Consider the following 23,167-nt stretch of genomic DNA (forward strand, 5'->3'; position numbering starts at 1 on the left):
TGGAAAGGAGAAATTCAGTCATTTGTGTCTACCTGGTTACCAGCAGTTTTGTTCTGTTGTAGTTTGTTTCCAGAACGCTTTGGTAACCCTCTCTGTACCTTAGATTCAGATGCTGAGAAAAGACAATACTAACACCTTACTCTGGGTAACTAAATTGGGAGTTGGGAGATCTGAAATACCACGAACAGAGCAGCAGTTGTTACTGGTAGAGTCTGAGGTCTGAGTGTTGGGGAACAGACCTCTGGTTAGAACACAGCTGTTGACATTAAGAAATCTCTTTATGCTGCCTATTTTCACACTTCTTAAATTCCATTTCAAGGTACTTCACGAAACCAGGACCATATGTACAAAGTTGTGACTCTTCTCTTTTTTGGCAAGGAAACCCTTCTGTTTGCAGTCATGGGTGTTTCAGTTTAGGAATATTGTGAAAATGAGATCACAGAGTGGCGGGGGTTGGCAGGGACCTCTGGAGCTCATCTCGTCCCACCCCCTGCTGGAGCAGGCACCCCCAGAGCAGGGGCACAGGGCCGCGTCCAGTCAGGTTTTGAATATCTCCAGAAAAGGACGAACGTTAGTTTTTCAATCTAATGCAAAATACTTCTTTTCCAGGCATTTTTCGCATTGCTGAGACTTCTCTTTCCTTGTAGCTGGTGCAGGCTATTGCAGCTATTACAGGAGCACCGTAAATGTATTACAAATATCTTAATCGCTGGTATTCTACAATAGTTAACCTCAAATAGGCTCTGTAGGCTTAAAGGCAACGGAAAAGTGAGTTGTCCCAGACCACTCCTAACAAGTCATATTAATGCTACACTGTTTAGTGTGCAGCACAGCGGTAGGGTTAGTGGGGACATTGTGCTGCGGTATTTTGTACTGCCACCTTTCCAAGCCGGGTATGTCAGTGTTCTGGGGGAGAGCCTCCCTGGGAATGTCTGGTGGACCTCGGGATCAGCCTGTCCCCAGATGGCCCAGGCTCTGGGGCTGTCACAGCTACAAGATACCATTGATGAACTGAAGCAGAGGGTCATTCAGCTGCCAGAGCCGAGCAGGAGCTGTAAGACCTTATCAGCCAACCCACAGTGAGCTTAGATTTCAGCCAAGAGCCATGGATGGATGCAGGAACTGCAGGGTCTCACAGCTCACTTCCCATCAGCTGCTCCTGATAAGACTTATTTGTGAGACGCTTCTTGACTCCCAGTTCCACTGAATTCAGAGTTGAGCAAGAGATTCTTAGCCTCAGCTTTTCCAGGTGAACTCAGAACAACTGATGTCGCTTATTTCCTCCTACTCTCAGCATTGAAGCTAATGTCTTATTCAGGAAAAAAATGGCCTATGTCAAGAGAACTTCTGGAAATAGGCTTTTTTTCCCCCCTAAATTTTAATCAAACAGAAAATCCATATACTAAGTTGTAATTGAACAGAGGCGCTACGTGCTGTCTAATGGGCTTGATGAGTGCACACAGCCCCTTGCGGTTCATGAATCAGGTGCTCTGTGTGTTGAAAGGCACAGGGGAAGGTTCTTCCTTAAAATCTTTTGTAAGACCTTGCTTTAGATCCTGGCTCAATAGCAGACTGTAGTTATTGAGGCCTAATTGCAAAACAAGAAAATACAGGCTGCTTTTTTGAAGTCTCTGAAGGAGTGCCTGCCTTTTCCAGAGACTCAGAATATTGGGTGAGGTCCTGAGTCTGCATTACTGCGTAGATATCAAATACTTGGGATACTGATCTGCGAAAAACTAAGTCTGGCACCATGGGAGAGATCCAAACAGCAACTGACTGCTTCAGGGTGTTGATCCGGTACTGGTAGAGTCAGTGGAAGATAGTTGCTGGCTGATGCTCAGCTCCTTAACATAGCAACAACTACTGTGAGGGCAACAGGATCCTGAACTTGGATCCTGCAAGAAAATGAAGGTGAAAGTGAGTATTTGTTAAGGCCTGGCTTTATAAAGCCCCAGATTTCTTACAGGGAGAGTGTTGTTTGGTTGTTCTGCTCAACAGAAAAGGTGGCACAAGACCTCCCTCTTTGCATCGCCCAGTGTTTCTGTTCCCCTCCCGAGCTGTGCCAAACATCTGCGGGACACAGATAACTCACCTGCTGAGGCAGGGATGCTGCAACCACCGCGGCGCAGCACAGAGCCCCGCTGTCACTCGCAGCAGGAGGCAACCTCCAGCACCCTGCTGCTTTCTGCACGGGGACCCCTGTAAGTGCCAGGGAAGGCAGGCGAGGCAGGAGGACAACGCTGTGGCAGCTGGGCTCAGGTGCATGGGCCAGTGACCACCAGCCTCAGGCAGCCGGGTCACCGGCAATGGTACGCTCTTTACGGCAGCAGAAGGATCAAAATGGTTGTGTCTGTGCTGCAGGGTTTGTTCATGCCTGAATCCTGGCAAGCCACCTTTCCCCGGCAAAAGGAGAGCCAGGGGAGATGTCTGCCCCTCGCTCTGCCTGTCCGTGGCAACCCCAGGAGCAGCAAGCCCCGCTTGCCAGGGCTCCCTGCTTCCCACTTGGCAAGGACAGCCTGGCAGCCTCCCCTCCTTTGGGGCGAGGGGCGGCAGTCGGCCTGCCCTGGTGAGGACCCCGCAGCCAGCTCTGGCTGGGAGCAGACAAGAACCGCGGGACACAGCGGTCTGCTGGGCACCCGCGAGTTTCTTTCCCCCTTTCTGGCAGAAAGAGCACTCTGATTTTGCTGGTGCCGGCGCCACTCAGTGTAAAACAAGCTCTGTCACTGGTATATGCCTGTGCTTGCATTAGCGTCTTCTCTCACCTGCACATCTCCGTGCAACTGTGTCTTGTCTGTTCCTTGTCGACACGCTGTCATGTATTTGATGTGTCCTAGAGTCAGCCAAGGCAATTACTTGTCCCCAGCAATCGCTTGTGTGTAATTGTCGATCGTGTGTTCAGGGTGGTTGAGAAGTAACATAAACACACTGACTGGTAAGTTCGTACAGCTTCTCTTTTCAGATCTGTGTTGTCTGGCCTCCCAGCAGCAGCTGGCATTATTTAGATGATATATGTCTCATGGGGAAAGTAAAGTATTTTTTCCTCGATAGCAGGTGCATGGTTGTGTTTTGTGCCAATTTCCAAACTGCCATGTCTGGCTGGGGAGCCTGTCTTGCAGAAGACAGCTGTGCCTTGAGGTGGGGAAAAATCTTCAGGAGGAGGTTTGGAAAACTGTAAGGTGCTCTGGAGAGCTACCACCACCGCGGTTATTTGTGTCAGCAGTCGCAGTGGCCACCGTCCGATCCCCGCTGCGGTAGGTGCTGCGTGTACTCCGAAGGAGAGGCTTGCCTTAAGGTGCTCTAGGATCCAGCCAAGGGGGGCGAAAGCAGTGCCCGAACTACAGCATCAAGGCCCAGGTAGGGCACGGAGAGCCCCACTGATGTGCGCAAGGAGGGGCACAGCAGACACGTCTGGACGCGGGCTCAGGCGTCTGGCCCCAACCAGCCGTGGCCACGAGCACGGGAAGCTCCCAGCAGCACGTCTCCTAGCTGTTTCTCTCCAAGAGTGTGATGCATCTGTCTCAGCAAGGAGCAAGCTTACCTTTTCATTTTTAAAAGGAACACGTAAATCCCTAGACCTGCCCCCAAATACAGCCCAGCTTCTGGAGTTACCTTAATAACTGTGTTTCGTTTACCAGTAGATGTCAGTCAGCACCACTCGCAACCCTTCACGCCTACAGACCCTCTCTGTTCCGTTTTCAAAGGAGGTCGGTAGCAAATCTCCCAGTTGTTTTACTGAGAAAAGCAGACACATGGAAAAATTACTTTCACAGTGGCAAAAAACCAGAAGCAGAATCCAGGGTTTCCAACACACGCTTTATGACACTAGATTCTCCCACCCGAGTATTTGTTGCAAACTTTGCCCACCTCTGGCAGGTTACAGTTCTTCTCTCCGCAACTTTTAAACACGGTTAGTACAGATTTTGCTAAATTTTTGCAGTCTTGTGAAAAGTCCTTGGTAAGTGCTAGTGTTAGCCTAGAGCTGCTGCTGAGTGGTCAGCCTTTAGCACAGGAGATTGCTGGATGGAGACCAGCCTGCCCCTGCCTGTTTTACAAACACATCATAGGAATCACTTACAAAGAAAAGAGCAACATCAGGGAACAACTATTAGTATTCACGGAGTTTATCAGTAACTAGGGAAAAGGGAGGGGAGCAGCCAGCATCATCTGATGAGCCAGCTGATTACACAGCCAGATGAAGCACCATGCCATCCTTTTGCTGGTCACAAAAGCCTGAATTCAGGGCCTCCAAAATGGAAAGCAAGGACCCTGGCACTGGGAGAGCCGGAGAAGCAGGAGGAATTTCAGTGGGTGCCAGGGTCAGCCCCTCTCCTGAGCCCAGAGGCCAAGGGATACATTAAAAAGAATATGCCAGGTTTTGGAGGGAGGTGGCAGAATCCAACACTTGAGGAACTAAGAAGCCTTGCTCATGGCCTGATTTCAGGGGTGGCAAATGCCAGGCGTAGCTCATCGCCAGCGAGCCATGGTGAGCACATGCCAGGCACCCAAGCAGGTGGCAGAAGGGTGCGGGCCCGCGGGGTGCGGTGAGCTGGGGCCGAGCCCTGACCCAGGCCTTGGAAGGAGGAATGCAAATGCTCAGTTGACAAAACAGTGTGAATGTTTGGTGGCGGGTCTCCATCACACCAGGCTTCACTGAGGCACGCCACGGCAAGCTGCCACGACAGCCCGTGGGCCTGGCGGAGTGACAGGGCTCTACAGCACAGGATGTCCCAGGCCAGCTCTGGATGGTGCTGCATCCTGACTACTGCTGTCCGCAGAAGATACCAGTCATTCCTCTGCGGGTGTGCTCACTTCTAGGTGCCAAAAGGCACCGTAGCAGCATAAGAAATGGCCCGTCAGAGCAACGTGCGAGGCAGGAACTTGAAGCCGGCTGGGCTTGTGCCGCCTGAGAAAGGGCTGAAAAGCCACCCCGTTGTTTCTGTAGGCTGTGAGTACCTACAGGGTCCCCTTCTGCAAAAAGCATCAGAAATAACAGCAAATGGCTAGCTCAGACATGAAAAACTCCATATATGGGTACACACATTGCTGTAATGTGTTAAACCTCCCAGGCTGTTCAGACATGTTTGGCGTTCACAAAGCAAAGCAAGCTTTGAAATCACATACGAGGATTTCTAATATAAGCAAAAGGGCAGAGCTTTTCCTCACTTTCCTATAGAATAGACAACTGTTAACAGCCATGAGAGATGTCAGCCTTTCTGCACCCTTTCAGGAATACGGTTTCTTCTGCCTCAGAGGGTTTTATCCTGTACAGGCCCAGAAGAGGCCGTGCCTCCAGACCATGTACGTACGGTGACAGCGGCAGTGGACCATGGACCAGCTGAAGTCCCTTAGTGCCAGGTGCTGGTCCTTGAGCTGCTTCCTGGATCACACCGAGGTGTGTGACCGGGAGTTTGCCTTCGAAAGAGGCAAACAGTGGTGGCAAGGAGGCTTGCGACATTCAACCCACATCTAGACTTTCCAAGAGCGCGGCGGAGGGGAGGTACACAGTACAGCACTGAAAAAGCCTCCTTGATGACGCTTTGTTAAAGGCCATTCCAGCTCCGATTTCACCAGCCTTGGTAGGTTTGGCAGGATTTGTGAGAGAGGTCTGGGAGACCTCTCAGGAAGGAAAACCTCAGGGACTATGTTGCGGGTTTGCCTGTTTCTTGCACTAGGGAGGAGAAGGAAGGACTTCTACAGGAATGGCCCCACCAGGTGAACAGACCTGCTGGGCCTTGGCACTTCGAGGGAAGGGAGTGGTCTGTGGGCCACGCTCTGGCCACAGAACCAGGCTACAGAGGTCTTCAGTTCTGGTGTGTGATATAAGAGGCCTTGGTAAGGGCTGTGTTGCTCAGGAGCTGCTGAAGGTATAGCAGAAGAGACGGCTCACTGGGCAGAGATCAGTGCAGAGGTGGGCGATGCAGGCACTGGGAGCAGGGGAAAAAAAAATGCCGCAAAGCTCAATAGTTACTTCAGTTTAAAACTGAACCAATTGCACTCGCTTCTGTTCTCTTACCTGTGTGCTCAGGAGCACCACGAGATGTGTGCAATTGGCCTGTTCAGAACTTGGGCACGAAGGTCCAAGTGCTGTGGCCAGGGGTCCTTGTGATGACACAGGACAAGGAACACCCGTTACAGAGTTCTCATGTCCTCTGTGTTCTTAGCCTGGTGGCCATGGCTCGTTTTCCTGTGTTCCTTTCCATACCCTTTAGGAGATGACAGTGTTTCTTACCCTGGCCCTCCTCTGTGAGTCATTAAGATTTTCTTATTGTCCTTTATTCCCCAGTCTGAGTGCCTGGAGGAGCTACCACTAAATGCATTGATGTCCTGGTGAGCTGCTAAGCTCAGTGCCATCAACATCTGCCATTCCTGGTGTTCCACACCCAGGCTTTCGTTTACTCTCCATTGAGAGCTATCTTAGCTTTTCTATTATGATTTCCTACTCCCCCTGCCTCTCCCAGATTGCTGCCATCTGCCTTCTGCCCTAGGACATCCAGCTGCCCTTCAGTGGTTCCTGGGTAGCTCTGGGCTCCCTCTGCCCCTTTCGCATGCACCAAAGCATCCCCACTTACACAGCAGTTTCCAAACTAGGAGAGAAAAATTAGGTCTGGAGAGGAGCAGAGCAGCATTGTCAAAGAACTTAAGAAGCCTTGGCCAAGGCAAACACCAGGCAGTGGCTCTGCTGAAAGAAGCAGCTAAGTGTTGAGCTGCACCTCGGACCTAGTGGAACATAACCTGTTGGGCAAGCTGGAAGGTGAGTACAAAGAGCTCTGGTGTAAGTAGCTTAGGAGTGTGGGGCTTTTTCCTGTGGCATTACTGGGTGAGCTGTGCAACCAAGGGCTTCCTTCTTTTTGTTCTCCCATTCCTCTCTGTTACTGCCTTCATCCTTCAGACAAACATCTAGTCTGGCCTACTGCTTTGGGTTCTCTTAGATAACACCTGCTACCTGGTGATTTCCCGTCTTTGTGCCTCAGTTTCCCTGTTGGTGAATGTGATTTTTTTCTGCAGTCTGCATCAGAGTAGGGGACAGCTGAGATTTCTGAGCCTGTGCGCTTTGCCTTTTTCTTTCACGTAACATGGTGCTCTGTCCTGTGTTGGAAGGACATGGCTTGGTAGTTCTCTGCCAAGGTCTTAAACTGTGAGGCATCTAGGAAGGCACGAAGGAAGGGGGAAGTTATGGATGAAGACAGAGCTAGTTTCTTACCTCTCCTAAGACAGAATACAAGCTGTTACTGTCACGCTATCCCATGCTCTGCTGTTGTGCAGCGTCCCTTTGTGGAAGGACACTCTGCGACTCTGGGTGTGCCGTCACTACTGCCAAAAAGTCTGAATCTGTTTGGGGCTGCCGCAACAAATACTAACGGCACCGACTCAGGCCTTGGGAGTGGAAAAAAGTTAAAGAGTTTTTGGGAATGGCTGGTGGGGCAGCCTGGACTTTGGTCCGGAGGAAGGAGGTGAAATGTCTGTGTAATTTTGTGTCTGTCAACATCCATGCCTAGGGAGGGAGCTGACCTCTGGAGAGCTGAGCTGGGACAGATAAAAAACACTTTAATCCTGTTAACCTCCTGCAGGCACTGAGGCCCTCAAAAGGGAAGCAGAAAGATGGAATGCCCATTCCTGACTTGCAAATAGCAACGCAAACTCTGCTGAGTGAGTCCTGTCTCAGGAGCTTGGGCTGAGCATGGGAGAATCTTGCACTGGAGAACTTGCGCTGCTGCCCCAGTTTAGCTTGGTGCCACTTCTTAGTCTGCAGTCCCAGGCTTTGTCCTAAAGGTGTATGAACATGCAGGAGTCACAACCGGTGTCTGTCGAGATCTGCTTTGTTAGAGAGGACGTGGGAGCTCCTTTTCTTCTAAGCAGGCTCCCAAAGTTTACCTCCCTAGCAGCTGCTATGCAGCGTGGCTAAGATATATCCCTCCTCCTCTAGGTCTCTATGCCCAGCTTTCTCATCAGACCTCACCGTTTCTGCCGCCTCTGCCTGTGTGAGCTCCCTCTCTTCATCTGTCTAGACTGTGAGGGAAAGGAGTGTCTCTCTGTGTTTTTATTGTACATCTTAGGGCAGTCCTGGGTTCTCTGTAACATTACTAACACCACCAAGCTGGAGCTGGAAATACCAGAGCACATTTATGGTGTTGGCTTTTTAACTACTGAAGAACTGTAATGGTGGTTTAGATGCACTGGATACTTTAAAGCACAAATATTATATCCTTGTCTGATTACTTAGTTTACCCGAATAACACCCATATGTAGTTCTATTGATCCTATAGTTCAGGTATTGGTGATTTCTGTCAGAGTCAAGTCCGTGATATCTCACTGTAGCTCACTACTTAAATATTGATTTCCTTCACTCTTAGACTTGCTTGAATCCTTTCATATCCTTAACCAGTTAAGGATTTAGTGCTACGATGAATTCAGATAATGGACTAAATGATTAACAAAACTTGACAAAGTCAGATTTCTTTGACATAATCTGCAAGTCTTGCAAAAGCCAGCTTCCCCAAGGCAAACAGCACTTTAACCAAGTAAGGGAGGCCAGTCAGCATTAGCTTTGATGGTGATGAGAGATCAGAGTGGAAAAGTCATGATAAGACGGGGTTTTTTTGCGCCTAGGGTGGTGAAATTGTAGATGCAGCAGATTCAGCACATGTGTACACATCTGTACGGGGTGTGTCTTTTAGAATGGTTTACTGGACCTTTTGGAAAAGAAGAGCTAGGAAATACCTCTCACTCATGCACCATGTCTGATATTGCTGTCTTCTGCATTGATCTCAGAGCTGCTTTTGTACAGAGAGCATTGGGATCTGCTTCTCATGCATTCAGCGGAGAAGGCAATAGTTCTCATTAGTATGCAGTTATTCCTGTACATATTTCTCATGCACTCTCTTGCTGGCTCAAGTCCCTGAAATATTTTACGAGCTTTATGAAATTCAACCTTAGGCAGGATTAAAAAACAATCTGGATCCTCAGGGCAATGAAAGCAGCATCCTAATGAAAGCAGTAGAGAAACAGATCTGAAAAATTTGTGCCCTGTGTTTCTGCTAGACAAAGCCATGTCTGACTTGATCAAGTGGTGGCAAGTCTTGGTTGAGGTGGAAAGCCGGACGAGAGAGAACCCCCAGCACCCCCTTCAAACAGATGCTTTTGTGATGCTGTAGCTCAGGCTGCGGGAAGATGGGAAGAAGAGGCCAGGACCTTCAGCAGAGAGTGGAACTCTCAGTCCTCAGTACCTTTTATTCACCACGTGTGCTGGGGCGTATGTGGGACATGTCTAGGGTGACCAGAACCCGTAAGAAGGGAGCAATGTTCAAATTAGCTGCAAACGAGAATGATGATTTTCAGCAGGGCTCCTCAAAGCCTGACTTGCTGCTAGGTCCCCTCCCCTATGCCCAGCACAGTGTCATGGTCGCTCCTGCTCTGTGACCCTGTAGCCGCAGACAGAGCAGAGGCTCAAGGCATCAGGGCCTAAGCAGCAAGAGCAATGATCCCAAATCTGTGCTAAAACCTGCATGAGATCTGAAACAACCCAGGTTGCTCTTGCCTTGCTATCACAGTGTATCAAGGCAAGGCCTGTAGCATTATTTGTTTAACGTCACTCAATAAAATCAAACGGGCTTTGTAGCTTGGTGCTTGCTAAAGCTTTACGCTGGGCTAATGCCTTTGTTGTCTTTCTGTAAGGACAAGAGCTAAATCAACTGGATCAGTGAAATGATACCGTTGGAAAATACTCCCAACTGGGGTGGGAGATGAAACAGGCTGAGGCTCGAAAGGCCCTTGAAGAAGCCCAGAAGACTGTTTCTGGAAGAATGGGCTGAAGGAAAGCCAGAGCCTCCAGCCCGATGCTGTAGCTGGCAGATCTGGTTCCTCCCCATACCTTGTGTCTCTATTTCTTTGTCATCAGGATGTGCTTATGCACAGGGGGAAGAGAGTGGTTTTTCTGTTCCATGAAGTGTGAGAGGAGCAGTTCTGCTTCCCAAATTGCCAGCACAAAGGCATCCATCACCTCTGTCTGAGGAGCAGCTGAGCAACTGAAACCGTCAAGAGTAACCTGAACCTTTGATTGTGCTTCTTCAGCAAGCTGTTCTCCTGCACCACTGTGCAGGCGCTATGCGGAGCAGCAAGTTCATGACTCAGAAAATGCTCACCTCTGCTCCCAAGAGCACAGGGGTTTTTTTCTCACTGTCCCAGGCACATGATGAGAGCATTTTCACTGCAACACGTTGAGGGCTCGTGAGTATTTAGGGCTGAAATATGCTTGGAGACGGGGAGATGTGTGTGCTTGGTGAAACACCAGGGCAAAAGTCTTCAGTGTAGGCAGATTTTCCTCAAAAGAGGAAGTTAAATCACAAAAAATGCGAACTCAAGTCCGCTTCTGACCCATAGAGTAACTGAAGATAACGTTCTTATTCAGCAAGCCTGATCCTTGGGTGTACCGCTGGCAAAAATGGCTCTTCTGACAGGTCTCTAAGGCTATTTCAGTACCCCCATAATCCCACCTGCTCCGAGCTCCTGTCAGCCCTGTAGAGCAAAGCAGCTGCATGAGATGTGTCTTCTGCCTAGCGCATCAACAGCGTTGAGTGCATCAGCATGCCTGGAGGGAGGCCGGTGTCAGAAAGGGGAGAGGGCAGCTTTCGGAGTTTTTATTATTGGTATTCATTGGGTAGCTAGAGATATGCTTCGGCTTAGCTGAGCCTTGAATTGATCTAGCAAGAGGTGGTGTTAGAAAAAGCGAGGCTGTACAGGACTGCAGAGGGTAGTCAAACAGGAGGCAATTAATATGGTGACTTGACAGCTCTGCTATAAATTGTATTTAAGTGGGCGTATTTAAGCTTTTAAGTGGGCTTTTCCTGCATTCACAACACCAAGGAGTCTGGGGAGAGTAAGCTTATTTATAAAGACGATAGTGCTTGGGACCAGGAGGCCGAGGAGAAGCCTTGACGCCGAACTGCAGGAAATCTGACCTTCCTTCTTTTGCACATTGTCCTAGCTGGGCAATGTCCCGACGGACAACGGGTGACCCCAGCTGGCTGCCGTGGCCCCCGTGGGCCCACCAGGGACACACCTGGGGAGCACACTGCCTCTGAAGGTGTGAGATCAGCGGGACGGCGTCACCCTTGGCGGGTGACCAGGACACCCTCTGTGTCCTCCTGTCCCCAGAGGGTGAGGACAGCCTCTGGCCTCGGCTGACCCAGCCGGACTGGGACGAGCCCCCAGGTGCGATGACTTTTCCAGAAGGTGAGAGGGCAGGGGAGAGGGTCGGGTGCTGCCTCCCACCCCCCGGCTGTACCCCTCTGTGCCAGGGATGTGCAGGGGCCGCGGGCAATTTACCGGGCATCTCATGCCCCATCCCCGGTCCCCTCGTCGGTGGTTTCCAACGAGAGAATAAAGCTGCCCCCCCGCTTCCTCCTCCTCCTCCTCCTCCTCTCCCCGCCCCAGGAGGGAGGGGTAACAGCGGGGGGAGTCCTCAGCCTCCCCGCACACGGGGGCTCCGCCGCGCCGCCGGCCGGGGGGAACCGGGTCCCCCAGCGCGGCCCGGGACGGGACGGCCGGGGGCCCTGCCCCGGGGGTAGCGCAGTCGCCGGGCGGAGCGGGGGCTCCATCACCGCCTCTCCCCGCGTCCCGGCAGGGTTTGCCCGGCAGCGCCCGCCGCTCCCCGCCGCCGGTTTATGTAAACCCGCCGCCCGGAGCCGGTTATAAAAGGGCCGCCAAAGGCAGCGCCGCCGCCGGGACCCTCGCCGCCGCCGCCCGGAGCGCCGCGCGGGCCGGGAGGTAACGGCGCGGCGTGATGCGGTGCCGTGCGGGGCGGCGGGGCCCTCCGGAGCTCGCCTCGGCCCGGCCCGGCCGGGGCCGCCCCGCCGGCGGGCGGGGGTCTGGCGGAGCGCGGGCGGGCGGGTTCGCGGCTCCGGCTCGGTACCGGCACCGGCCCGAGGGGCGGGCGGGCGGCTGGAGGGGCGCTGCCTGGGGGCTGCTGCTGCTGCCTGGTCCTACCTGTAGACTCTGCTGAGCTTTTCTCATCCTCCCGCCACCCCCGCACGTACCCGCAGCAGCGGTTTTGCGGGCCGGTGCTCATGGGTAGCTTTGCAAAAACACGTCTGAAAGGGTTCTGAAAGGGTAAAATAAACTACAGAACCCACCCAGGACAGAGGCGAGGCTCACAAGGCAGCCAGATGTTCAAAAGTAACCAGATCTTTGCCCCTTGTGTCACTGTCATCCTGGTTGGGTTTTTTTTTCCTCCTGATATGTTGTGCAGCCTTTCAAGCATATGAGCCTTCTCTCGCTGATGTAACCAGCATATCCTTTCTTGTTTCCCATAAGCAAGGCTTTCCCAAGGGTGACCAGCCTCAGAGTTCAGGATGTGTCCAAGCTAAACAACCCTTTCTTCTCCCCTCCACTTTTATTGTGCTTATACAGGAAGAAAAATCTACTGCAACTTTTTGAGCTTTAAGTGATAGGAAAAGGCAGAGACAAAAAGGCAATTCTTGTTTCTTTAAATCTGGGTCTTGCAGTTCCAGTTTCTTAGAAGGATGACCATCTCTCTCCTTGAGAAACCCACCACTACTGCGCTGGTGGGTTTTGTTGGTCCTGCTGGTTATCACCCTCTCGGTCCTGGGAGGGAAGAAGTGCAGATGGTGGGAAAAGGGTGACTGGCAGGATGCACCTACTCTCGCACAAAACTCGGGCAGCCAGCAGTGGATGTCTTTGGACAGTTCTCCCTTCTTGCTCTCTCAGCCTGGTAACTGCCTTGGCTTTCCACAACATCACAGTAAATTTTTATCTTTCCACAAACACAGTCATGCCAGCAGCTAGAAGGGAAGTAAATGATTAGACTAACCTGTGTTAGTCTAACCTGTCATGTTCCATTTCTGGAAGGGGTGTGTAGTAATTCTTCGCTTCCCTGCTGTAGTTCCCTGGAAAGGGGACAGGAAGGTTTGCAGCTGTGAGGGCACCTGGCTAAAAGGCAGGGTACAGGTTATGCCCAGGCCTTGCACAGGCTGCAGGACTTGGGGACTGCAGGGTCTCCAAGTTCTTCACAAGCAACATCAAAGCAAGAACTTCAAACTTTCTTATATATTTTTTTTTAAATGAGTGAAGGGATCCAAACTTGGTCTCCATCAGTTACAGCAGCAGCAAGGGAAGCAGTCCCTTGACAAAAAGCTCTGCTGCTGTGGCTAAGAAATGACTTAATATTAATGGCTATACCTGTATTGGTATATTTCCTACTATGTAGGCCCTGATGCACGGACAGGGAGAACAGTTCCTTCCCATTGCTGTTCGTGTGTCCTCCCTCTCAGGTGCTCCCATCCGGAACTACAGAGGCAGCTTATCTGCTTGAACCAGGATGCTTTATAATTTTGTCATTACAAATAGATACCATATTCATTTTCCTTAATGTACTAGTTTGTACCACATTTTCCTTATGTGGGATGTCCCCCTGTGGGAGGGGGAACTCCTGCTGTTCTTCAGGGCAAACAGTGCCTGCAGACAAATCCTAATTTCTCTTCCTGTTTGTAGCTGTGAAGCATCTTGATACTGGTGTGACTGAAACATGATAAGCAACATGTGTAGTTGCTACTTTAATCACATTGGTATCTCTGAGACGAACCTGTGCCCGCAAACAAGGTGCATGTGACTGGCCTACATTTTCACAAGCACAGCTTTTTCTTCCTGTGGTTCTTCATACAGGTTTATCAACAGGTTTTCTCTGCTGGCTCTGTGGGGGTGTGAGGGGAGGCAAGCGTGGTACGCCTGAAGGAGGGGTCCTTGAGTCTCTTTAGCTTAAGCGGTAGCAGCTTGCATTTGTAGCTCCGCTGTGTTGAGCAAGATGGTGACCATCACAGATGGGCTTGGGCTTTACCTCGTTAGATGTTCTTTGAGCTAGTGTGACATCAAGAACTTGCATGTCTCGTTCTTAAAGGCTATGGGTATTGTTCTAAACCTGTGGGTTTCTGTGCCTTTGGGGACTACTGGATGTCTTCCAGTGCGGATGTCCATCCTTTTGGAAACTTGGCACGTGTAAGGATTGGTGTGGTGTGCATGAACTTGCTTTTCCAAGACACTTTCTGCAGAAGTCTGTGCCCATATGTCTCCTTCCCTGCATGTTTTTGTGTTCTTTCAGATGGGAACTGCTCAAAACAACAGCGACCTCAAAAAACTCCATGCAGTGGAGCTTGACCTGTGTAACAAGGATATGATGGCAGACACATTTGATCACAATATTATTTCTGTTGGAGAAGAGGAAGGAGTGGGCAATTTCCAACGTTCTCTTCCAACACGAGAGTCCCTCCGATGCCCTCGGGGCTCTGTTGTCAGCTTCCATAACATCCAGTACTCCGTTAAGCAGTCCAGTGGATTCCTATGTAAACGGAAAACTGTGGAAAAGAAGATCCTTCATAACATTTAGTAAGTTCTTACTTAAATAAAGTAACAGAGGGTAGGAATTAATCTGCTGCTGTGGATTGGTGACCTCAATGTCACCTTCCAGATCCAGCTGTGCTGGTAAAGGAATGACTACCCTCCTGCCAGTCTGCAGTTCATGTGAGCACTTTCTAATTTGCTTTTAAGCAAAATAGCCAGGATATAGGCGAAGCTGTTTCAGTTATTGATCTGAGCAAATTAGGAAGGACCAAACTTGTGTGAACTCTTCTGCTGGAAGATCTGAGGGTTCCCTTAACTATGGTTCAAGCTGCAGTGGGAGGAAATGAGCAGCAGAGAGCAGTTGATTATTCTTTTCAAGACCCTGCTCATCAGGGAAGACACTTAACTTCTGTCTTTTGTAGATTGCTTTTTATGTCCAGCTCTGGTTCTGTTCTGACTGGCAGTCTGGGACAAGAAGGGAAAAATGCTTATTGATTTAAGCATTTAAGATTTAATGATTTAAGGAGAAGTTTGTAATAATCTCTAAGTTTTCCTTTCAACAGCATTTTGTTCACACTCTTACCTCTACTATGAGCTGCATGTGAACAGTCCTCCATCTGGAAATAACTCTTTCCTTCTTCCAGTGGCATTATGAAGCCAGGCTTGAATGCCATCCTGGGGCCAACTGGGAGCGGAAAATCTTCGTGAGTACTTTCTCTGCTCCTTCAAATGGACAGTCAGCTGTGCAAAGAGGATTTGGGGCTCTGAGCACTGGGGAAGATGTGAGAGATCTGCAGGCTCAGACCTTTGTGTGCCTGTGAGAGACCTGTCGATGCAGTCTGCCCTCACAGCCCTCTGCTGTCAGCTTTGCTGGAGTTCTTGCCCTGCAGCGGTGTCACACTTGTCTGCTCCAACTGGTGGTCCATGTTACTGCAGCCACCTTTGGTGGTGGCCTGAGTTAAGATACCAGGCTGAACTGGGGTGACGGGAGCTCAGGTGTAGGCTCTGTCCTAGACCTGTCATGGGGTGGGGAGGGGGGAAAGCTCCTTTGGGGGCAGGAGGGATCTTGTCCCCTGGGAAGTTGCTGCAGCAAGACTTCCCTGAAGATGCTAGGCCAAACCCCTCTCTGATGACTGACAGGAATATGGTGTAATGTCAGTCTGTAGGATGCTTTGGATCCTCACCTCAAACTGGCTGTGGCCTGGTGGGGGGGGTCCACATGTGCTTGAGTTCTTTGGGTGCAAGCACAGAGAAATACCATGCAGACTATTTCCAGCCAGTGCTGATGCTGTTCTCTCTCCTGTATAACCATGGTAAGAGAGCTCTTTGTCACGCTTTGCCTTTGAGAATGTCAGAGACTGGCAAATACGGCTGTTGTTCACACAGGTGTGTCTTTGTGATAACCCTTGGTCTTCCCCTCTAAGGGGGCTGCTGGCTAATCAGGATGTTTTCAAGAGCAGCACTTCATCAAGGCAGTGTTTGCTTAGCTAGCAGGCAGGCTGGCCTCTGTGCTGGCAGCAAGGAGAATCCAGTGACAGGTTAAAACACAATTACTTTATAGAATTAATCTTAACTCTAGTCTTGTTTATACCCATTTGGATTAATTTCTTTGAGATCAAAGTAGTCACTTCTGTGCTCCCCTGGCTGGAGAGCAGACTGCAGCTACTTGGCAGGGTGCTTTAGTCTGTGTGCATTTGAGGTTAGCTGTTAATACGGAGACTGAGTTTATGTCTGAACGGGGTTGACTGCTGTGAATCATGAGGGTCTGTACACTACCATACTGCTGTGGCACACCTTGTGCTGGAAAATCCTGTATCTCCACCAGGCTTTCTGTACAAAGAACTAAAGCCCCCAAAGTAAAGGAAGCCCCTTTGGTTTGCAGCATGCCATGAGCAGGCTGTAACTGCACTCCTGACCGGTGGTACTCCTCCAGTCAAAGCTAAAAGCAGCTGTTATGGCAAAACCTAACGCCTGGTGTTTGTCTGAAGTCTCCTAGATGTGCTGGCTGCCAGAAAGGACCCAGCAGGCCTGTCTGGAGAAGTGCTTATAGATGGCATCCCACAGCCTCCAAATTTCAAGTGCATCTCAGGATATGTTGTGCAGGTGAGTGACTGCCTTCAGCGGAGGCCTGGGAGCCCTTGGGAGGGAAGACCACATAAGATGAACAAAGCATGAACTACTAGGTTCGGTAATTTTCAGTGATCCCTGCAGAGTCTAATTTGATAACTCAGATGTTACAGTATTTAGTATTTTTCTGGGATATGGAAGACAAGAGGATCAAACCGTTACTCCAACCAAGTCAAGCACGGAGGTATTTGTCTTCCCAAAGCCACGTGGCTGCCCAAACCACTGGGCTACTGTGGCTTGTTCTTTGGGCTCTGTCCTGAAGTACTATCAAGGGTTTTAAAAAAATAAAAAAGTGAGGAAAAAACCCAAAACACCCAAAATCTCTTGCTGTAAAACTCAGCAGTTCTAGCTGGCAGAAGTACCTTCAAGCTCTCAGACCATAATTCTAGGAAGTAAACAGACCCCTGCTGTTCTTCCTCTGATTCTGGCTGGCTGGGACAGAGCTTCGTTCCACTCAGAGGCAGGAAAAGCCGGCTGAATCTGCGGAAGTGGGTGGAGGCCTGGACCAATAAATAGACCCTCAACGCCCTGGGGGAGCAGAGGACAAGGGCATTCTTGGAAGCCATATGAGCAGCCAAATCTGGAAACCACCCAGGCTTCTGACTGCAGGCAGATGTGAAATAGGCAGCTTTTCTGAAAGCTGCCAGCTGCGGGGCTCTGGGAGGATGTGCGTGACGAGACTGATGCTGAGCCTTGATCCTGCAGGTCAAAGATCCCCAAATTCTCAGTGTTTCATGAATGGCCAGGAATTTTCTTGCGAGTGGTCCCAGTTTGAGACACTTGTCTTTCAAATGTCCAAAGCGACCAAAGTTAACACCTTAAAATGATAGGCAACCAGGTGAGACATGAAGTGGTCTCTCTCCCCTCCCATCCCTGTGCAGTACTCCCTAGATCAATAAAGATGGCCCAAAAACTACAAACAACACTTATGGACTAAATACATAAATACATACATACTTATAGGGTCAGTTTTATGCAGATGAGCATATAGACATGCTAAGTCATGTGTTATCCCTATAAAACTGTCGGCGGTCTCTCCACTCATGCCTTGCAAGTGAGGGTGTCATGCCACAGTCTGTTATGTTTGGTATTAAGGTAGCTTAAATTCACAGTTTAGTTTCTAATCTGATGCCCCAATAGTACTGGTGGGTCTGAGGGTGGAGAGGGTGAGAGACTGAGGGTGTGCGGGGAGGGAAATGATGGTAGGAAATACCTAATCCTGCTTTGGCAGCAAAGCCAGTTTATCATAACACTACACCCTGAGTAATCTGTCACATACACACAGCAGCACATTCAGTATTCCTCTGTTAACTCCAGCGCCAAACATGGTTGGCTGGCACATCCTTTGTGCTACTGATCAGCTACATCTGGTGTAGGAGTCCCAAAGCAGGCGAGAATCTGCAGCTTTGGGGCTGTGTCTTCCAAAAGGGCACTAGATTTGAAAGGTTCCCGATTAACAGGCATATTTCCCAGCAGCTGCCCAGTGTTGCAGCCCTTCTCCCAATGTATGGTGGGATGCAGAATTAGCTCGAATATCAATGCAGGGCTGATGGAGAGGCGTGTTGCTCTGGATGGACCTGACATCAACTCTGTTTGGCTCATGGTTGTTACAGGCTGGTGTAGGCTGCCCAGATTTTTGTCAGCTGGATAGATTTGATTCTTACTCACCATGCACATGAATGAAGCTTTTCAAAAGGGATAGCCCTTAGAATAAGGTCTTGTGCCTGAGTTATAGATAGTTGAGACATGGGAAAAATCAGGAGCATCTTGGTGCAATACTCTTGTTTCTCTGAGGAGCTGCTGTCAGTGAGGAGCTGGGGAGAGCTGCTTGTTGGCAGCTGAGCTCGGCGGGTGCTCTAGACCACAGCTTGTAACTGGGAACGGAGCTGACTTCCGTGATTCCCTGAGTGCCTCTGCCTTGAACACTGAGCACTAGCAATGTCTGCTGGCTTCAGCTGGACTGGCAGAAGTTTAACTCCTCACAAAACCAGCTACCTGCTCTGTCTCCCTTTGGCTGGTAAGGAAAATGCATGTCCACTACAAAATGGTAGTCTGCACTTGAACTCCTGAGCCTGAAAGCAGGCTGAGGTGGTGCTTGGTGTAAGCTGGGAGCCTGCAGAGCTGCGTTCTCCCCTTAACTGCTACTGAGTGACCTTGAATTTTGTGTCATGTAAGTTTTGAAGCAGGGGTTGTCCCTCAGTCCAGTTTCCACCATTGTCCACAAACAGCTTATCCAGCAACTGCCAATACAGGGAGTCCGGTGCCCGGTCAGGTAACTGAGAAGGAGGCTTTCCAACTGTCCATTTGTACTGCTTTCAGGATGATGTTGTCATGGGAACAATGACCGTGAGGGAGAACCTGCACTTCTCTGCTGCCCTGCGACTTCCCAGCTCCATCAGTGTTAAAGAGAAGGAGGAGCGAGTCACCCAGATAATCAGCGAGCTGGGATTAAGCAAAGTGGCTGATGCTAAGGTGAGCAGCGAGAATACCTTTCTCAGAAGTCATGCTGCCTCTGGAAACTGCACTACTTGCTCTGCGCAGTATGGCGTACGTAGTGCCGCTGCGCCGAGCTTAAGCAGGAACCTGACTAAACCATACTGCACGCAAGAAATCAGTCTCCAGCTTAGGAGGTAGCTTGGAAAGAGGTATGTGTATTTGCTACTAAAAGGGGAAGGTTTTTGGACCATGTCCAGCATGTTGTATAAGTTCAGAGGGGAAAAAGTTGCCTAGTCATAGCACCTCGGAAAGCTGCTCAGTCACTTCCTGGCTTTGTGGGACAAGACAGGGAAATTGTTTACTGTGCTGAAAGCTGTGAGGGATGGAAAGCTGGGCTGCGATTGAGTTCTGTGCGGAGCTTGTTCCTCCCAGCAGCATTTTCACTCTTGCTTTACTTTGATTTTATTTACCCCACTCTTGAGCCGCTGCTGAGCTACCAGCAAAAGGCATTCCTGAACACCAATGCCACCTCTGACTGTTGTGGCTTCGTTCTGGCTCTTCCTTGTCAGTGTCATCCTCGTTCCCTGAAATCGTAAGGTGCCTGGTACCTCTGAAAATCAGGCTCTGCTTACTGCTACGCAGTCCCTCGCACCGAGTCAGACCCATCATCATCTGCTGGCCCTAGAGTTCACTAATGGGGCTCTGAAAGTGAAAAGGGCTTCTGAGTGTGGAGAGCCCTGAACTCCAGAGCATGCGCTGACCAGGTGCATGGTCTTGTTGCAAATACTTGATTTCTTCTGCTTGTAGGTAGGAACCGAATTGATCCGGGGAGTGTCTGGAGGGGAACGGAAGAGAACCAACATTGGGATGGAGCTCATCACAGAGCCACCAGTCCTTTTTCTGGATGAGCCAACAACTGGCCTTGATGCCAGCACAGCCAATGCAGTCCTCATCCTCTTGAAGAAGTAAGAGTCAGTTCTTCAGGGCTGTGCTGCAGTTTTGTTGTCAGCTCATTAGTAAAAAAAGGAATGCTGTTATGACTGAGTAGCTACAGTGCTTTTTTGATTATTATTTTTTTTAAAAAAAAAAAAAGCTAGACAAGTAGGCTCAGAAGTGGTAGTAAATTATTTATTTGGGTCTTGCCCGGAGCCTGCTGAAGTTGATGGGAATCTTTCCACAGCAAGCATTGGATTGGAGCCCAAAAAGCAGACGTAGCTTGGACAGTTTCCCTTTGCCACAAAGAGGGGTGGACTGGGAGGTCAGGCCTTGTAATCGTAATTTCTTGGCCTTCCAGCTGACTCTGTTACAAAGTCTCTTCCTCCAGTCTGGCAATGGCCTTGAACTCAGAACAGACTTCACCTGCAGATTTACCCTCAGTGCCCATTATGTTTTGGAGATGAACTGTCATCTGGTACAAAGAGGACCAAACAAGGCTTATTAAATGAGAACGAGTTCCTAACCCTCCTCCTGGGTTTGCAGCATGTTGTCTGGTTTTGCCTAGGGGGACATTTTGCTCTGCTGTTTGTGGATAGAGGTCTTTGATTGGCAAGGATACTTGTTGGGCATCACTGTGCTAAAGCACTCGAAACAACAGCTGACAAACCTGAAGGAAAACTAGTTTTGACTTTTCTAGAGAGAACATCTTCAGCAGAAGAGCTAAGAGAAATCTCAGCTGGCCAAACTTCCACAGCCTGCTATGTAAAGCCTGCTACTGCCATTGAGTGCAGTAAGACCCTTCCAGTCAGCCCAGTTGAAGCCTGGTATAGAAAACACGTAAGGAGGGTTGATACACAGCTGTGGCCTCAACCTTTGCTAGCTACAGACAACATTGTACTTTGTCTGCCTGGACTGCAATGACGGTTGCTTGTAGTGATGGGTGCTGTCTTGAAGGTCTTGCAGGCAGCATCTGACACAGCGACAGAGAAGGGGGAGCTACAGCTTTTCTGAGCGGAGAGCCTGGGAAGGTGACAAGTATTTGTCTTGGATTTGGATACTTATTTTTCACTTGGGTTAACATGACCTTTCTGAAATGTAAAGTGTGGTGTCTTTGAGAGATGTTTTGTTTTTATTTCAGGCTCTCAAGAAGAGGGCGAACCATTATATTTTCCATCCATCAGCCCCGCTATTCCATATTCAAGCTGTTCGACAGTCTGACATTACTAGCCTTGGGAAAGGTGCTGTACCATGGGCCTGCAAAGCAGGCCCTGGAGTACTTCAGTTCTATTGGTAAGTCTTCTGTACCAAGAGTAAAGGCAACTGGCTAATGGGTTTAATCTGTGGCTAGATTCTTACCCTAGCACTGGAACACAGTCCTGTGCTATTTTATCACTAGGATACTGGAGGCTGTACACATACAGTCTGAGCAGTGTTATGTTAGAACAGGAAAAAAACAAAATGATAAAAATGAAATTTTGCAGACAACGCAGAGCATGGCTCTCTCCTGCCTTTGTTTTGCCTTGTGTCAGGGCAAAACCCCAGAATTGCTTTGACATTTAGGAGCACGACGCACAACAGACAAGGTGCTGCCTGTAGTTCTGCCAGGCGTAGGTGGCAGACCGGTGGGTTTTGAACCACAGCCTGCAGATTGGCAGCAATCTGTGGGGGCTGATCCAGGAGTCTGCTCTAGTCTGAATGCAGGTGGGCGACCGAGAGGACAAAATCATGGCGTGTTTTAAAATGGGTTAATAACTGCACCGTTGGGTGGCTGCCCCCTCTCCAAGTAAGCAGGGGGTGGTGGGGGTGGTTCTGACTATAATGGACAGAGAATGTGGAGTGAATTTCCCAATCTAGTCTAGATGCAGCCATGGACACATTGGATTGTAAGCTTTCCCTGGCTTTAAGGGAGATGCTTTAACCAATCTCACTGCTTCTACTCCTCCTCTTAGCATCCCACGTCACTTATTTTCTCACAGAAAAGCTATAGAATAAGCATCCTTGCTTCCGCCCTTCTCCCCCCACCCTTTCTTCCTCGTCCCATAGCTAGGACCATATTATAAGAAGTCACTCTTGCACAGCCCTTCCTCTTCCTTGTGACCATGGAAATAAAAGCAAGAATTGAGCTTCTAGAGCAAGCACCTGAGGCTGTAGAGCAGATGTCCAGCAGCCGCTACTGAGGAACTGTGTCTTTCAGAGTGGCATGTGGTTGAACAGCACTGGTAGGAGTTGTCCGTGCTGAACTGTGTAGAAGCAAATTCAGATTTCTCACCTGAAATCAGGGGAGAATAAGCAACTTTGAAGCCCTGTATAGATACTTCAGATTCACCTTCTCCTAAATCCTAAATTCTGCTGCTGTAAACTAATGCTCATGGAAAGCAGTGAAGTTTTCTTGCAATAGGGTTGTGGAAGAGTGATATAGGATTAGACCTGACCTTCCAAGCCGTGCTCTGTGCAATACAAACATGCTGCATTTGTGGTTTTGTTTTTTTTTTTTTTTTAAGGATATGAATGTGAACCCTTCAACAATCCAGCTGACTTCTTCCTTGATATCATAAATGGTGATTCAACAGCTGTGGCAGCAAGCAAGGAGGATCACAGACCTGTGGACAAAGGAAAAGGTAAATTGTGCAGGAGAAATCCACTGCCGGCTGCCGTAGAAGGGAAGTTGTATGTGGTGATGGCAAGCTTTTATCCTCTGGGTTTCCTCCAGTCTAAGGGCTGGAGGAATCCAGCTTCATTATCTTTTTATTTTTCCTACAAATAGATATATTTTCCTTTAGACTTCTTTAAAGAGCTCAGAAAACTTTTAAAAGGATTTTTTTCCTCCTTCAGTAATATAGGAGAGCAGTGACAAAAATCAGTAATTTAAAAAACCAATGTGGGAAAGACTGAAGAAGTAGAATTGCTTAGTCTCAACAGACAGCTGAGAAGACAGAAGTTTTCACTCACATAAAAGGCTGCTGCAGAGTGGACAGGGTGAATAAGCAAAGGAGTAAAGGATTTACAGGGCAGTGAGAAAGATTGGAACTAGATTAGAGAATAAACTCTAACAATATAGTGAGTGAAATGTTGAGAAACATTTGTCTGGGGATGCTGTAGCATATGCATGACTGAAGGATTATAAGGGAAGTTTTCATAATGGTGCTTTTTGGGGATGGGGAAATGGATCAGCGCAAACATTGATTTCCGCAAAATTCAGTGAAACAAAGGTTTTCTGGTGCCTCATTCTAAGAATATGGCCATTTTTGTGCCACAAAGGACAGGCAGACTAGCTAGGTTTGATTAAAACTGTAGGGAAACCCTCTCACTCAAGCTAGCC

The 23,167-nt window shown here is 49.3% G+C and overlaps 1 protein-coding gene across 3 annotated transcripts in view; it reads left to right on the forward strand.

Moving 5' to 3' along the window:
* Positions 1-23,167, forward strand: part of LOC142063632 (broad substrate specificity ATP-binding cassette transporter ABCG2-like) — a 184,427-nt gene that overhangs the window by 153,590 nt on the left and 7,670 nt on the right. The window contains exons 2-9 of one of the 3 annotated variants that reach the window (XM_075107592.1): positions 11,732-11,763; positions 14,111-14,394; positions 14,994-15,053; positions 16,338-16,452; positions 18,796-18,948; positions 19,720-19,877; positions 20,987-21,138; positions 22,350-22,466. In XM_075107592.1, the coding sequence (XP_074963693.1) occupies positions 14,111-14,394; positions 14,994-15,053; positions 16,338-16,452; positions 18,796-18,948; positions 19,720-19,877; positions 20,987-21,138; positions 22,350-22,466 (1,039 nt within the window). In that variant the 5' untranslated portion in view covers positions 11,732-11,763. Of the gene's footprint in view, positions 1-10,886; positions 11,230-11,731; positions 11,764-13,589; positions 13,615-14,110; positions 14,395-14,993; positions 15,054-16,337; positions 16,453-18,795; positions 18,949-19,719; positions 19,878-20,986; positions 21,139-22,349; positions 22,467-23,167 lie in introns of those variants that run through there. The other 2 variants (XM_075107594.1, XM_075107593.1) reach the window with 2 other exon arrangements.

This window comes from Phalacrocorax aristotelis, chromosome 12, assembly GCF_949628215.1.
Source record: "Phalacrocorax aristotelis chromosome 12, bGulAri2.1, whole genome shotgun sequence".
In the NCBI taxonomy this organism is placed as follows: Eukaryota; Metazoa; Chordata; class Aves; order Suliformes; family Phalacrocoracidae; genus Phalacrocorax; species Phalacrocorax aristotelis.